Source organism: Cyrtonyx montezumae, unplaced genomic scaffold (genome assembly GCF_038088225.1).
Source record: "Cyrtonyx montezumae isolate F1298 unplaced genomic scaffold, pur_monq_1.0 scaffold_1, whole genome shotgun sequence".
NCBI classification, from domain to species: Eukaryota; Metazoa; Chordata; class Aves; order Galliformes; family Odontophoridae; genus Cyrtonyx; species Cyrtonyx montezumae.
The window spans coordinates 4,508,960-4,524,277 of record NW_027071825.1 but is presented as its reverse complement, the minus strand read 5'-3'; the positions used below and the strand labels follow the sequence as shown (position 1 = coordinate 4,524,277).

The 15,318-nt window shown below is 43.5% G+C and overlaps 1 protein-coding gene across 4 annotated transcripts in view; it reads right to left on the bottom strand.

Moving 5' to 3' along the window:
• USP24 (ubiquitin specific peptidase 24) overlaps window positions 1-12,925 on the bottom strand; it is a 58,551-nt gene extending 45,626 nt beyond the window's left edge. For 3 of the 4 annotated variants that reach the window (XM_065738423.1, XM_065738440.1, XM_065738431.1), the window contains exons 1-3: window positions 12,500-12,925; window positions 1,121-1,286; window positions 100-167 (exon numbers count right to left, since the gene is read on the bottom strand). In XM_065738423.1, the coding sequence (XP_065594495.1) occupies window positions 100-167; window positions 1,121-1,286; window positions 12,500-12,805 (540 nt within the window). In that variant the 5' untranslated portion in view covers window positions 12,806-12,925. The remainder of the gene's footprint in view (window positions 1-99; window positions 168-1,120; window positions 1,287-12,499) is intronic. The other variant, XM_065738448.1, reaches the window with a different exon arrangement.
• Between the last annotated feature and the right edge of the window lie 2,393 nt (window positions 12,926-15,318).

Below are 15,318 nucleotides of genomic sequence, written 5' to 3'. Positions count from 1 at the left end.
ACACACTTACTGGTTCCACAGCTTCTAAATTACAAGACAATATTTCCACTGTGAACAACTCAAAGGTAAACAAGCAATGATTGTAGTGCACCTACTTACCTTTTTAAATGCTTCAGGCATGCATCTGTCCATAAACCTCTTGCAGTTCTCATCAGAATCAGAAAGACCTTTACAGAAATGAAAGAGTGCATATGCTTTAAGCTTAGCTCGGGATCTCAGTGTAAGTTTTTAAATAAAGCAAGGAAAACTAGCAGTAGAAGTGCTACTATTCATTCATTATTAAGCATTATGCTTTTTCAGTGACAGAAGTGTGTGTCAAAATAACTTTCCTTTTAGAACTACAGTTTCCAACTGGTTCATCTTCTACAGCTTCTTCAAGCACGTAAGGAATTCTTCAAGCATGAGTAAAATTTTTTCCTTCCAAATTTACAACCAATTTCAGATCACTTCTGGTGCTCTATGTGTCCCACCAAAACCAAACCTACCCATGGTCTTTAACACAGGTTAAAAATAACCAGAATCACCTGCAACTTCAACATCTTATTACTTCCCTTTTGGCAGCTATCAGGAACGATGGAAAAACTACCTGCACTCTCATTCTGTCATGAGCTGGACACGATGCCTCTCTAACAAGTTTAACCACAGCCCAAGTACCAAATACAGCCCAAACACTGAATACAGAACAGTCAAATTCTTAAGTCTAATGCAGTCTAAGCATTTCACCAGCAGAAAGCAACTAGTTACACAAGCCTGGTACAGCACGGATTTAGACGACAGCTGGTTTTTCCACAAATGGAAAATAACCAGCACAATGAAAAACGAGGCAGTAATTCAGCTCTGAAAAAACAGCAACTCCTACAGCCAGTAGAACATAAAGAAACATGTGCGCGTTTTAAAAAAAGCTTCAGTAAACAAATTACTTTAAAAAAAAAAAAGAGATCAACACTCCTATACAGCACTAGGTAGAATAATTCACTGGTAACCACTTTCAGAGAGACATGCTATTTCTGCAGAGTGCCAAGTAAACAGCTGCAATATTAATACAAGAGGTGTAGCTGCCCACTACATGTCAGTGAAACACTATGGACAGATAATCTTGAAGTATATAAGTAGAACTTACCCAGTCTTGCTAGATATGTGGATGCAATCAGGCACTTGCCTAGAGATTCCTCCCGCTTATAGGGTATGGACCAGTGATCTGTTAGGACTCTGCTCTCTAGCTCGTACAAGTTGGTTGTTGGAAACTCAATGCCTTCTCCAGAGCAATTCCCATTCTCATCATTTTTCTGTGAATAAAAATAAGTTCAATGAAGCAATTTTTACCTCTTCTAGACACCTGAAAATGATTTTGTAGCCTCGGAAAAGACAGCTGTTCTTTAAGCAACAAGTCAAATTCTTAACAGTTCTTAGACAGCTTCTGTTCCTCAAAGTAGAATTTTATATTGCAACTTGGATTGATTACATATCTTTATATATCTAATCTAGGTGATAACTACTGTGTTTACGTAACTAATTGCTAACTAACTGCCAATTAAAGCAGCAAATGTTTTTCCTTAGCACTTCTGTCTGGGATCTGATATGATAAGAGCATCTAGTCCCCGGGAGATTTTAGAGGACAAACCCAATCTTCATGGATTTATGCATGTTAATCCTGCTTTCAACTGTGGTTGAACATGAAATAGTTTATTCCAAGAGAGGCCAATTTCACCATTCCTCACCCAATCACACTGAAAACAAACAAGACTTATCTGCCGGATTAGCCAAAGAAAGAAAGTAAAATTCAGCTATATTCACCCAGCAAGGAAACTACAATTGTCCTCACGAAGTCAGAATATGTTACTGGAAAGCATTCTGGAATGTGAACGTAAAAAAAGCAAGCAGAAGGCAGCAGCTCAGCTTTCCACATCCCGTTGCTAGTGGCACTGAGCAGCAGCTATTTCTGAGCACTGGCAGCACTCGGAACGAGCCCCTGTCCTTTGTTAGGTGCCACGCGAGGTAACTGCCTCAGCAGTGCCAAACAGAATTCTAGGCAAGTTATCTATTTCTTTTATGTTGTTTATTCTTCTCACACTGCATCAGCGCTATCTAGCCCAAGTGTCAGAGTTCACAGAGACTTTCTCTGGCTTCAAAACAGTGAACAAATGAAGCAAGAGAAAGGACGGAATGTCTGGGTCGGGCCTGGCAGCAGCCAGGAGCAACTGTCCGAGGAAAACACAAGTGTCACGGGGGTAACAGGATCGTACCCGGAGGGAAGCCAGGGACACACAGCGTAAGCTGAACGAAATGACTGAACTAGAGAGGACATGGTATGTGAGGAATGAAATCAGTTTGTGCAGAAGAGTGCTGCAAGCTCTCACCGCACTTGCTCTTTGCAGGATCAGACCTGTTTATTGAAATGTAAATGGATCCTATTCACTCCCATAACGATGCAAAAACATTATGTCAAGGAAACAGCAATTGTACAGAGCTTACCCTATGAAGTTAATAGGCACGGGTGACAACAGCACACTGTGGCTGTACTTAATAATGAGTTCTTGACAGCAGCGCTACAATTTATGTGTAATGCAAAACAGGATTCAGGCAAGACAACATGTCAGTGATTGGGAAGGTCCCACAATGCCCTGTAAACACTCAATCCCAAGTTTGCCACTATGGAAAGCTGTATGGATCTCCAGCTACTGAAGCAGAAGTTCTCTGATCCAGTACTACGCAAGGAAGTCTAACACAGTCCACATCTAGCAAATATCCCCTTGTGAACTTCTGGAGAAGGAATGTTTGAATGTCCAAATAAAGACACTGAAGGAATTTAAAAACAAATGCTCTCTAGGAAACATCCTGCTGCAGTGGCACAGCTTTTATAGATGACATCCATCCAGAACATGATTCAATTTTCAATTCCTGCAGAAAATGAATGTGAATTTATAAGGAAAGCCCTTAATGCTAACTGCACAGAACACAACAATTAGTTTAATAAAGGAAGCCTGACTGTAATGCAAACATCCAATTTCCAGCTCCCAGATTCCATTTCAGCCTGGACTTGTAGCATAGGCAAAGCAGCACTTCAACAAATGATTACATTAAGGGAGCTGTGCTTTCCTCATTCCCTAGAGGAAAGTATCCACGTTAAATATCCATTACCAACATTAGCAATTGAGAAGTGCAGCCTGGCAGCAGTGCAGACCTTTCAGTGTTGCTGTAACACTGCACCTGTTGCCCTGCTTCCCCATAAGCAGAGCTGCTCTTTATTCACCTCTTTTCCCGCAAGCAATGAGCAACACCTACCACATTATGGATACTCATGAGTGAAGTAATACATTTTCTTCATGGTGTGCTCACAAATAAGGGCATTATTATCGTAGCAGCTACATTAAGAACAAAACTGGTCTACTGCTGTACTGAATCTCCCAACAACACAGTGACAAGAAGATCACTGTGATCCAGCCCTGGAGTGCAGTGCTGGAAACACTGTCCTGGCAACAAAGGGAACTATTTGCTTTGGAGGAGTGCATCCTTGGCACATTCTGTTCACTCAAGTGACAAGTCATCCTTACACGTCAATTTCCTGCTTCTAAAATCCTGCCCCAAAAGCATCAAGCTTAATTATGTATTAATAATTTTAGAATGTATCACATAAAGGCAGCCCCACAGCTGCTGTGAAACACACAATACACTCACTTATTTAGAGATCAAACTTAAACTCCATTTCAAATCAGAAACAAATTTCAAACCCTTGGAGACTGCCACCATGTTCACTTTGCACCAGTGCTGAATGAATCTCGTCTCTTACAGCACACCCAGTATGAGTAACTCTGAAAACACACTGCTGCTCTTTCATAACTACAGTGTCTTTCTGTACAAAAAGAAAACTGTTCACCATCCAACTTCCAGTTAGTGCACTGCTGTTTGCAGTGAGGGTTCAGCAGTGCCAGCTGCCGCATCAAGGTGCCTATGTAAGATCTTCCTAAGTATTCTGTTGGCTCCCTGCTAACCAGCACCCACTGAAGGACCTATAAGCTCTTCTGACATTCACAAAGACACAGCTCTGAACTGTGTAATGGCTGCTAATCAGGGCTTTGTAACCAAGAGGCTAGGAGCTGTCACTGGAGAATGAACCTTTACGGACCTTCATTTCACCTGGAGAAGAGCATGCAACAAAAAATACTCTCACTTAAGCAGTTTCAAGTACTGATTCAGGGCTGTCACTCAGGAGACCTGACACATCCCCAGGCTGTTTGCAGTCCAAAGAAATCCCTTCTGTGCAGTGTAAAACCCGCCACGAAGACTAACCCAGAACAAAGACTAACCCTTGCATAAGAAGTGAAGTTAACTTTAATTGCTAAAAGGTCACACTTCAAGGCTTCAAAAAGCACTCCTGCAGCATTCAGCTAATTAACTCATCAGGCTGTTTAACCAAAGCCACCAATGTCACTATGCTGGTTGCTTCCCATAAAGCAACAAGGAGTTCAAGAGCGTATATTTTGATGTTAATTGGCACTCACTGGAATGAAATTACAGTCAAATTAGAAATTAAATTTGTTAATTTGATTTTGAGAGAAGGATATCAATGCAGCTTAGTGCCACGAGAGCTAAGTTTTGCCACATGCTCTTGAATTTTCTATAATTAATGAAACATAACCAGAAAATCACATTTTTAATAAATGATAGGATCGAGTTTAAGATCAAACTGTCCCTCACGCCTCTCCAATAAGCGATTTCTCAGGTGATTTTACAGCCAAGAAAACAAAATTTGATGTGTCATGGCATTGCTAGCACACAGACCTCTGTTTTGTTATTATCTTCCAACAAACAGGTTCGAGTTTGACTGCTCTGAAAAGCTGTAAAGAAAAATCACAATATCCTTAAAGCCAAAACTAGAAGACAAAAATTTGAGGCTCATCTTTCACTTTTAACACGGATCTATCAAGCAACAAGGAGATGAGTTGTCCAGCTCTCCAGCTGCCCTCGCTGCCAAGGCCAACAGCAGCACTTCCCTCTGGCACAGTACAGCTCACTGCTGTGTGATTCACTGCTGTGTGCAAAGCAGCACCCCAGCCTCCACCTAACACCCATACAAACAGAAAGAGCAGTTCTCTGCTCACTGATCTATTACACCCATCAGCTCCTGGAAGCAGCCATGAATCCTGCAGTTATGACTTGCTGGTGCTTCTCTGTGTCATACTGCTGATTAAAGCCGCTTTTACTTTCACATCTGGGTGCCAATTTGTTTTTTCTTCCCTATTTTAATTAACCCTTAGGAGGAAGAGACCTGTTACCCACAACTGATTCACCGCAGTAAGAATGTAAAGGTTTTCGAGGAAATGAAAGCCAACCCTTTGCAGTTAGTCTGGAGAAGGCAACGTTGAAAGAAACAGTTCTGTTTTCTTACTTGGAACCTGCTTCATTCTGCCAAAGCTTGAAGGACTTCAAGCTGCGGGTCCTGAACCATCCCTAAACAATGTTTCAAGGAACAGCCGCTTATCTCAAAACATAGTAACAGCTCGTAACTGTTTCACAACTCAAGCAGATACACTCACTTTAGTTCGTGCCCCTTGGAATATGGAGCTGTATGCAAAAACCTGAGTACAGTGACAGAAAGGAATGCTTTTGTAATTTAAGTAAGCTTGTTGGTAGATATGCTGCCGTTTTGTTCTTTTGTGCATAGAAATAAAGCCTTTCAGTTCATATTTTTGCTGTGCACTACTTCACACAAGCAAAGAGACTTGTCATGACAAGAAAAAATATTAGGATTTAATCATTTTAACATGAAGCTATGATCCCATCCTAGCGGGTCACTAAAGGCAACTAAATCCCGTGCTGAGGGCTGCACTTACCTGGAGCTGACTTGGATTCTCACCTCACCATAAATACCTTTATTTGCTGAATGTTCTTATGCAAAGTTTAGGACTCTGACCTCGACAGGGAATCGTATGAGCTTGTTATCATAAACGTATGGTTACACCAAACCCTCCTTAGTATGTGTGAAGGATTATAACCCACGAGCCACAAAAATCTGGCTCCGCCCCATCTCTCAAGACCCAAGAACTACGTAAAGCTGGGAGTAAGAACACACAACATGAACTTGGGTGGGGAAGAAATCAGCAAAGCTGGAAGTTAACCAGGATTTTCTAAAAACGCTGCTTGAACTGTACCCCTGATTTCCACGGTGATGGTGCAATGCAGTGCAGTATTCCCCCACGTACTTGCCCTATGGCTCAGAAAGGAGCACAGTGCTCAGCATTACAGCAAAATGGACCAAAGTTTGGTAAAGATCTTGCTTCAATTAAAAGATCCACTTAAATAAAACCCTCTTGTTTATTACTACCATTGTGTTCAGTGGAAACAGGGAGGGCTGTTACGAGTGCTTTGAGTAATGTAATTTCTAGTTGGATAGTCAGTTGCAGGCTAGGAAAAGGTCATGAAAAGCACTGCTAAGAATATCATTCATAAGAAATGAAAGCACACTTACCTTCCACGTGCTTTCAGTATTTTATGGAGATATATTAAAACAAACAAACAAAAAAAAAACAACAAAACCCTTCCATTGGCATAACTACTAACACCCAAAGACAGCACTACTCTTCCCAACCTTTTAGTTGTCATAAGCATAAAATCCACCACTTATTCCCAAATAACTCAAAATAACTGAGTGGAATCAGATAAACATCTTAATAGAATAAAACAACAAATTGCAAATGCTTAAATCAATATGTCTATTCCCCTCTGGCAAAACACCAGGCATTAACGGAGAAGTGCTGCAGAAACACTAAATAAAGCATTTGTTGTGACAATTCAGTGACCAAAATTCAAGCTCTGGGACAACCAACTCACTAACTGCTAAACACATCCCTAACACTTCTGTTCTACTTATACAGATGCACAGCAAAATGGAAACAACAAGCAGAGAATGAGTTTGAACTCAAGTTCCACAGCATATCGTCACAAATTCACAATCAAGCACTATGAAAACCCATCTGTAAACACCTCAGAGCAGAAGAGGTCAATAGTGCTGTTACACTGTGAGCAGGACAATCAGGTGGCAGGGAACACTCACTACACAGGGGTTTATCTTTTCCATTTGGCCCACAACACAGAGCTGAAACACACATACCAGAGACTATTTCCATGGCAGCACAAATACGTGAGTTTTTTCAAATTAAGAGTTTACAAAAGAAACAGGCACTTCCTTTCCATCCTTGCCCTCTTCTTACAAAGAGCTACTGTTCCTTAATCCAAAAGCAAGCCAAATGATTTGCTGGAATTAACTTCTAACACTGGCTAATTTGTTTTTACTCTCATTCTTCCTCAGTATTTCACTTCCTTGTTAAACAGCTGCCACAGAGCAGCACTTGAAGCTGGAAGATGACCAGCAAATGCCTCCAGGGAACCCCGTGTCAGCTTCCTGCCCAGCTGAGGGCTGGCTGCACAGAGCTGCCTCTGCAGGCACTGTCCTTGCAATAATTAAGAGGTGTCAGTCTCAATATAAAGATTACTCCAACAGTCACAATGCATGATAACACATCTACAAATTCTCTAAAACAAGGTTTCTTTTTAAAGTTAGCAAACTGCCCCTCCAGTATTACCCCAATCCTCCCTACCTTCTTATTCTTAGTGCTGCCTCCAGGATGATGCACAGGGAATTTTCTTTCCAAATCCAATGCAGCACTGATGTAGACAGAGCCTAAAATGAAGTGCTACACCAGGACAGCTGGTTTAATCTTTGAAAACAAAGATGCTGAAAACCAAGAGTGCTAAAGTACTAATTCCACTTGACATTCCAATGGCACCCAGCCAGGGACTCACTGCCAGAATCCACCACAGAGCTTTATTTGATTGCTTAATTGTTTTACAAGGCCAATTTCTAGACAAGCCACACTGTAAAGCTTCCACTTGAGAATGCCAGAAATAGTCACTTCTGCAAAGCTCCACTCTGCTTACAAGACAGGAGATCGACTTAAATTTACAAAACTGTGAAATCCATTGCATTTCCTAAAGAGCTTTTTTTGTCTTTTAAGTAAACACAGCTCCTTCCATTCAAGGACCAAAGCACTCCACAAGCTTAATGTCCACGGTATTTGCAGCCAGCACAAAACATTATCCCTGTCTGTACAAGTAAGCAGCTACGAGGTTCGGGTGCAGACCCTCTGGGACACAGCATGGCCCTCTGTGCTGAGCTGGAATGGTCTTTGGACACAGACGTTCTGCAGAATAGTAGTGAGAAATGGGTCCTGGCAGTGGCACTTACCCCAGTTGCTGACCTGATTCTCCTGACATCAAACAGCACTTCTAAGAGCATCTTGGACAAGTGGTACTATAAACCTTATCTACTAATACCTGGTATATACGAGCTTTCAATCCAGTTCAAATAAAATAAGGAGTATATGCTAAAGGAGACAGGAATAGCTAGATGGTAATATGATCCACTAATAACAATTTACCCAAAAGATCACAGTAACGACTTGCAGAAGCAGTTTAAAAACAAATCAAGACCTCATTTTAGGAAGGTTTATACCAAACACATCCAGCCTGCATGCAGCCCAGGACAGCCACAAGACTGTAAACTCTTATCATCATTATGTGGTTTTAGAGATACTGCCACGAGCTGGTCGTGCATGGCTTGAGTGTGGACTGCATAGGTGACAATGGGATGCAGCAGATGTGAGTGCAGTGCAGGCTCTGCCTCTCCCATCAGACACACAAATGGAATGTACAGAGTTGCAATCAGATATTCAACCTAAAGTGAAATCTGATCATGTCTCTTTACCAGACTTTTATGAGACCTCTCTTACCAGTGATGAATACCCCTCACTTCACAGTCACAACTTATTCATGCCATTGCTTTTTGGCAGGGTGAATATACGTTCATGAACAGCTGATTTCAAGGATGAAGCACAGGAAGAATAAAATTTCTTAAAAATAAAAAATAAAAAAAAATCTGTGGTGAACACCTTGGGAACTCACTGGGAATTGCAGCCACTTCCACTGAACCAGGCACTGACACATTACTTTCACAAAAACAAGGCCATTAGCTTCCCCACTCTTTTTTTTTTTTCAATGATTTAATTTCAGAAACCCTAGAAGAAGTTTTGTTACTTATATATTAATTATAAATCTTATATGCAGCCCAAGACAGTCTGCCTTCAATCAGCGCAGACCAGGAAAGCTAAAAGGTTGGAACCCATGGCTTATGTGAATATTAAGACAGTGGGTTTCTACTCAACACAATGATAAGATCCATGCTCACAAAGCCCTGCTTTTGCTCGTCCTGCTCTTCTCTATCTTGTTTCTCCCTGGCTTGCTGAAGTCAGTGCCCAGGGTGCTCACAGCAGTTCCTGGACACACTGACAGACAGTGTCATCACATTCATTTATGGTTTCATCATAAACCCCAAGGTTTCAGCAGCAGTTCATATAACAGCTTACTTGTCAGTTGTGAAAAGATGAGCATAACCTTCTCCTCTACTCCAGAGAATCACACTACAAATCTTTATATTGCCTAAGGAATAAACATAAGAGAAGCTCAGATTCTTGCCAAAATGTACTTATCAGATTTACTTCAGCCAACAGACACAAACGTAGAAGTTGTATCAAACAGGCAAAGCTACCTCTTACAAAAGCAGCTGATTTGAGCCTGTCAAGGTGGTTTGGCACTGCAGAGAGTAGAACACTGAGCCAAATTCAAACCTCCGAATCAGCTTCTCACAATTTCAGGAAAACTGCACAAGGAAATGTGAAATCCATTCATATTTCCAACTTAGTTAAGCACGGTCATGCTAACAACAGCAAATCCACAGACCACAGGTATTAACTTAAAATCGAATCAGAGTGGAAAACATGAGCCTGCTGATTCTGACACTGGAAATGAGTTTACGTATGTTCCTGTGTCAAGTCTCACCTCTAACACACAGCACACACTGGGCCAGATCACAGCAGCTGTCTCCCAGACTCAGCTCCCAGAATCACCTCCAGGTGCCCCTGAAGATCAGCAGCCTGGACCACTGAAGGAGGATTCACACTGGCTTTACTACTTTATCAAATGAAAGATACTTTTATGAGCAAGATATGTATCTGGTTGCTGTGATATGTACAAAGAACACTAACAGATGAACCTTCCTTTGATCAACTGAGCAGAACAGATTCTAACATTATGTAATAGAATCCAAATCAGCATATGCAAACATAATGGGTTCATTACTGGTTAGAGAAAACGTCAAGTGTTTAATCATCCATAAATCTACTCTTACATACACGAAGAACTGCACTCAGCCATAAAAAGAACACATAAAAAGCGCAGAGCTGATATACATGTCCTGGAGCATGGCTGAAGTCTGCCTGCTATTTTTAAATTAAACAAAGATCTAACTTTCGTTCACTTTGTTATAGAAAAGATTATTAGACTAGAAAAATATTTAAGGGAAAATTCTAACAGCTGTGCTCTTTTTTTCCCATGTATATTTCTGCTGTGTGCAATCCAAGATCCAAAACAAGCAATGCAACACTACCTCCCCATTAAGTAAACATTAAAACTGGCATTATGATGAGAAAGAGGAATACAAACTCTAAGAGTTGTTAGAAGGAGGATAAGCAGAAATAACATCTAAATTCTGTACTGCAAGACAGCACAGGGATACTACAAGATAATGAATATGACTGCAATGAATAATATAGGTGTTTGTGCATCTGGCATTCTGTTCAGCTTCACAGGCCATACACTTGTGCTGTATGAGAAATGACTTACTGATTAACTACCTAAATAATAGCTGTAGTTTATTAAATATAGCTCCAAATTAATTTTTGAGAATAAAAAGCCATTAAATATAATTTGCTTTCTTTGCTTTTTTATGAAGCATGTCAAAAGCTGCTGTGTTGCACTGCAGTGTTAGACAAGCATAAGAAATAATCCCAACTCTCACAACTTTAACAGGTATAACTATTGCATTACAAAAACATGCATACTTGCACAAGAGTTGACAGATATTCATATGCAAATTCCTCCAACGACTAAATTGAGGCCCGAGTTTATATGAAGGTTAATGTAGCAAGATACTTTAATCCTTCCACGCTTATATGGTAGATTTGTAATCATTTGCCTGTATTCAAATGCTTTGGTTTTCCTCCTGCAGGTTATCAAAAACACAATGCAAACGTGAACACGTGTGGCAAAGGAAACTGTGAAGTTATTTTGATCAGACATACAAACCGCAGTAATAGGAAAGAAACCCTCTCAGAATTACCAGTATCATTTGTTATAAGTACATTTCTTTTCCACTGCTGTTCCTATCTGAAGGATAAAGTGACAACTTCTCTTAAAACCTCACAATGACAGCCCAGGTCACCCCACTGGTTAGCTATGAGAGATCTGATAGAAAAATACACTTTTCACAGTTAAAGAGATCTGCATGCGAACAAGCAGAACTCTCTTTCAAAACAGAGCCTGGAGACCAGCTCCCTCTTGCTTCCATCAGTATTGTGACTTGACTCTTGCACAGCACACGTGCAGTCCAACATATCCTTTCACTCCACATACATTATCTTCTCACAGCACGTAAGGATCTGAGCCAGACAACTCAGTGCAAAAATCACCCATCTTTATTCTGCAAGGTTGCACTCTGAGACGGCATTCTGCGACCACAAATGCAGATGATCTGTGCAAGTGCAGTTAGTAGATACGTGCACATATTCTCTGTAAACAGATTTCTTTATTTTGGTACATATACTTGAAGAGAGCACTTCTGACTCAGGTCACCCCTCGGACACTGCTCATTGCAGTCTAGAAGGGCGTATGAGTTTCTTTATCCCCACTCCCATGCTCAAGCTCGATGAGATGGGCTGTGGAGAGTGGCCTGCAGGCACCACACAGCACAGGTGTTCTGTCCTTACCCTATGGGCTCCAGAGTCTGGGCATCACCAGTGAGGTCCTTCCACAAGTGCTGTGGGAAGTTTAGGACAGAGCAGACCTGGAGAAGGCTCCAGGCAGCACCAAGAGCCATGGGTGGACCTGCAGGGCAGGGAACGCATGGAAGGGAAAGGCAGAACTAGGAGAGCTGTGGAAGGCTGACGTTCTCCAGCCCTGCTGCTCCAGGTGTGCTTTCCAAACACAGCTATAATTTATAAAGCCTTTGTTTGAAAAACATTTGAACTCACTGTATGCCTACTTCTGAACACGTTTGCCTTATCCAAAGAAAACCGTATGCAAAAATCACTTGGGCTTATCCTAAGCAACACCCAGACCACACTTCCCCTCGCACGGAGCAAACAGCTCCAAGAAAACACACACTCCTCATGCAAGGAGACGCAAAGAACCCAGGGCAGTTCCTCGAGTGCCAGCAGACACACGGCGTACCCGCACCTCGCGGCCACCGCAGCGGGCACTGAGCCCAGGGCAGGGCCGGCCCTGCGGGAGAGCTCCGAAGAGAGGAGGTGTGTGTATGTGCGTGCGTGTGTGTGTGTGTGGGGGGGGGGGGGTTGGGGATAGGCCCGCTGGGGGCCGAGCCGCGGCTCACCTCAGTCTCCACCACTTCGTGGTACGCGGGCGGAGGGTCGAAGCCTCCGCTGCCACCTCCGCCGCCGCCGTCCCCGTCGCGGGGGCCCTGCCCGCCGGAGGGGGAGCCGTGTCCCGGCGGCGGGCCCTGCCCGCTCTCCATGGGCTCGTAGCCGCCGTAGTGCAGGCCGGGCCGCTCGTTGGTGAGCAGCGCCACGGCCTCGTTGATGTCGTTCTTGGCCAAGCGCAGGGCCTTGCGGATGGCGGCGGCGTCCGAGAAGCCCATGCAGAGCAGCGTGGTCATGTGCTGCTCCTCCTCGCTCTCCATGGCGGAGCAGGAGGGCGGCGGGGCCGAGGGGCTCAGGCGCTGCCGGCCCCGCGCGCCGCCATGTTGACGGGAGCGCCTCTCCCCTCCGCCGCCGCCGCCCCCCCCGCTCCGCGCGCGCCCTCACACATACACGCACGGCCCACCCCGCTCCCAACCTCAGCCCCGCCCTCAGCCCGGAAGCGGCGGCGAAGCCCGGCTGGGGAAGCGCCCGCGTCACGTGAGAGGGGAAGTTCTGTCGGGACATGAATGGGGCTGAGGGGTCACGTGAGGGCGCGGCGTTGCCGTGGGAATGGCGCCTCGGAGCCCGCGCGTGTTCGGTCTCGCGCTCCTTCCCGCCGCGCGCGGTTCCTCACAGCCCTGGCGCGTGGGGCAGCGAGTTTTTTCTCCGTAGCGTTGTTTCAGTGCGTCACAGCGCAGGTCGAAGTAAAAAGAGGCAGGATGGTGCCATTTCGATTGCCTGAATCGGAAGAGCAATGGCGTGTTGTCGGTACATCTCCAGCCCCGTGCAGATGTCAGGAGGTGTGAATCCGTCCGGCACTGCCGATGCGTTCATTCCGTCGGCGTTCTGGATGTGGGCTTACCCGGCCAACGCTGGGATGACACACTGTTATTCTCAAGGTGCCTTATAAACTGTGATTTAATCCTCTCAATGAGGTCAGTTGGCATCGCTTTCCCCTGCCGGTGGAAATCAGTGGGAAAAAGTGACATCTTTTATTGGATGCCTTCGATCTCAGGTTTATTGAAAGGAAGGGGTCTGGTCAGCTCGTGCTGAGCTGGCATGCCTTCATCAAGGCATAGCAGGAGTCATGGAGGGCCCAGCAGTGATGCCAGGGGATGAAGAGCAGAATAGAATACTGGGATGCTTTACACTTCAGTTACCAACGCTCTGTAGCTGTCCTGAATGGAGTCTGAGGGGAACTGGTGACGTGTGAGGGCAACACATGGACACAGCAGCTGAACAGAACGATGACACTGAGCTATGCTGGAGTATGGCAGAGTTCTCTGTCTGTGTTCATCTTGAGGCTGCTTAAAAGCCTCGTGAAGCAATGGATGTGTCATTCAACCTGAAAGTCCCAGCTGCAAAAGTAGGTACCTCTGGGCGTGAATAGCCTCTGTGTTACAGGAGAGTGCAGCAGACACAATTGTTTTGGTAAGTGACTTTTTCTAAGTTCAGGGCAGATTTTTCTTTTTTTTTGGGAGGGGGAGTTTGATTCTGAAAGCACCAGGTAGCCTAAAGAGAGGGTTTGTTGGGACACCACAATGCCTTCTGCAGAGGTATGACTGTAGGAGTGTTTGGTCAACTTGTCTTTAGTTGAATACACTTTAAAGATTTCCTTCGTAAAGCTGTTCTCAAGCCAGTGCTGTGTTTTACAGCTCACTTACTGTTCTGATGGTAAATGCAGCATTTTCATTCAGAATCAGAAATTTTCAATGCAGAAACAGCTGTATTGTTCTGATGGAGCTGACGCGTGCTGCCAAACTAAGAGCTATCTCTCTGGCTTGTTTAATTTGGAGGTTTTCAAATCTCTGAATATGAAAACATCCCTTGACACCCTGTTTTGTTTTTTTTTTCTTTTCTTTGTTTTATCTTCTCAGCTCCAATTATTACATATATAATTAGAGACTGCTAGAACAGAAAGTTTGTTATGTTAACACCAGGTCTTTAATATGGCCCATATGTTTCACTCAAGATGAAAGAGTGTCTTTCTCATCTTTTGTTAGAAAGAATAGCAGGATATTATTGAGTTGAAAATCAGCTGTCCATAAGTCTTTTGTAAATAATGACTAAATATGTGAAATCAGGACAAAATATAATTACAGTTCTCCACTATTACGTAGTACTTAAGAACAGAAGGAGCTGCACAAAAACTGGCATTACAGCAGCAAAAAGAAATTCCTTTGCAGTTGTTGCATGAGTTGGAGTGTGTGTCCCTATGAAGCATGGCTCGTTGGTTTGTAAGGGAAGAAGCCTACTTTCCTCACTGATGTTAATGGTTTGGGGTTAGGCAACAGCTATGGTTGGATCTCATGATGATAAGTAGAGGCTTCTGTCCTGTCTCCCAAGTAAACAGAAACGCTCTCTGCAGGCCGCAGGGCAAATGTTTCTTGTGGACTTGAAATATGTTACCTGAAAAGGCAACAAATCAAATATCATCTTGCAGGAAATCACACCACCAAGTGGAGACAGAGGGGTAAAGTTCTGGTGAGAACTATCCTGTCTTTGTACCTCTAAACATACCAAGCCCTGGCAAGATGAATGTATTTACAAAGGTCTCCCCAATCTTAAACATTTGGTGGGCGAGATGCTTCTTGCTTTCAGTATAGCTGGCAGTTGTGGCACAGAAAGTCTTTACTGCTTAAAGAAAGAGGATGTGGGATGTTGCAAAACTCAGCTTTTATATAGTATTGTGAAGAACGAACATAGCTTTTCTGTAGTGGGTTTATCCTTCCTCCCTTCCTTCCTTCCTTCCGTTTACTCCTTGTCCCACCCTGTCTCTTCCAGATTCCTGCTT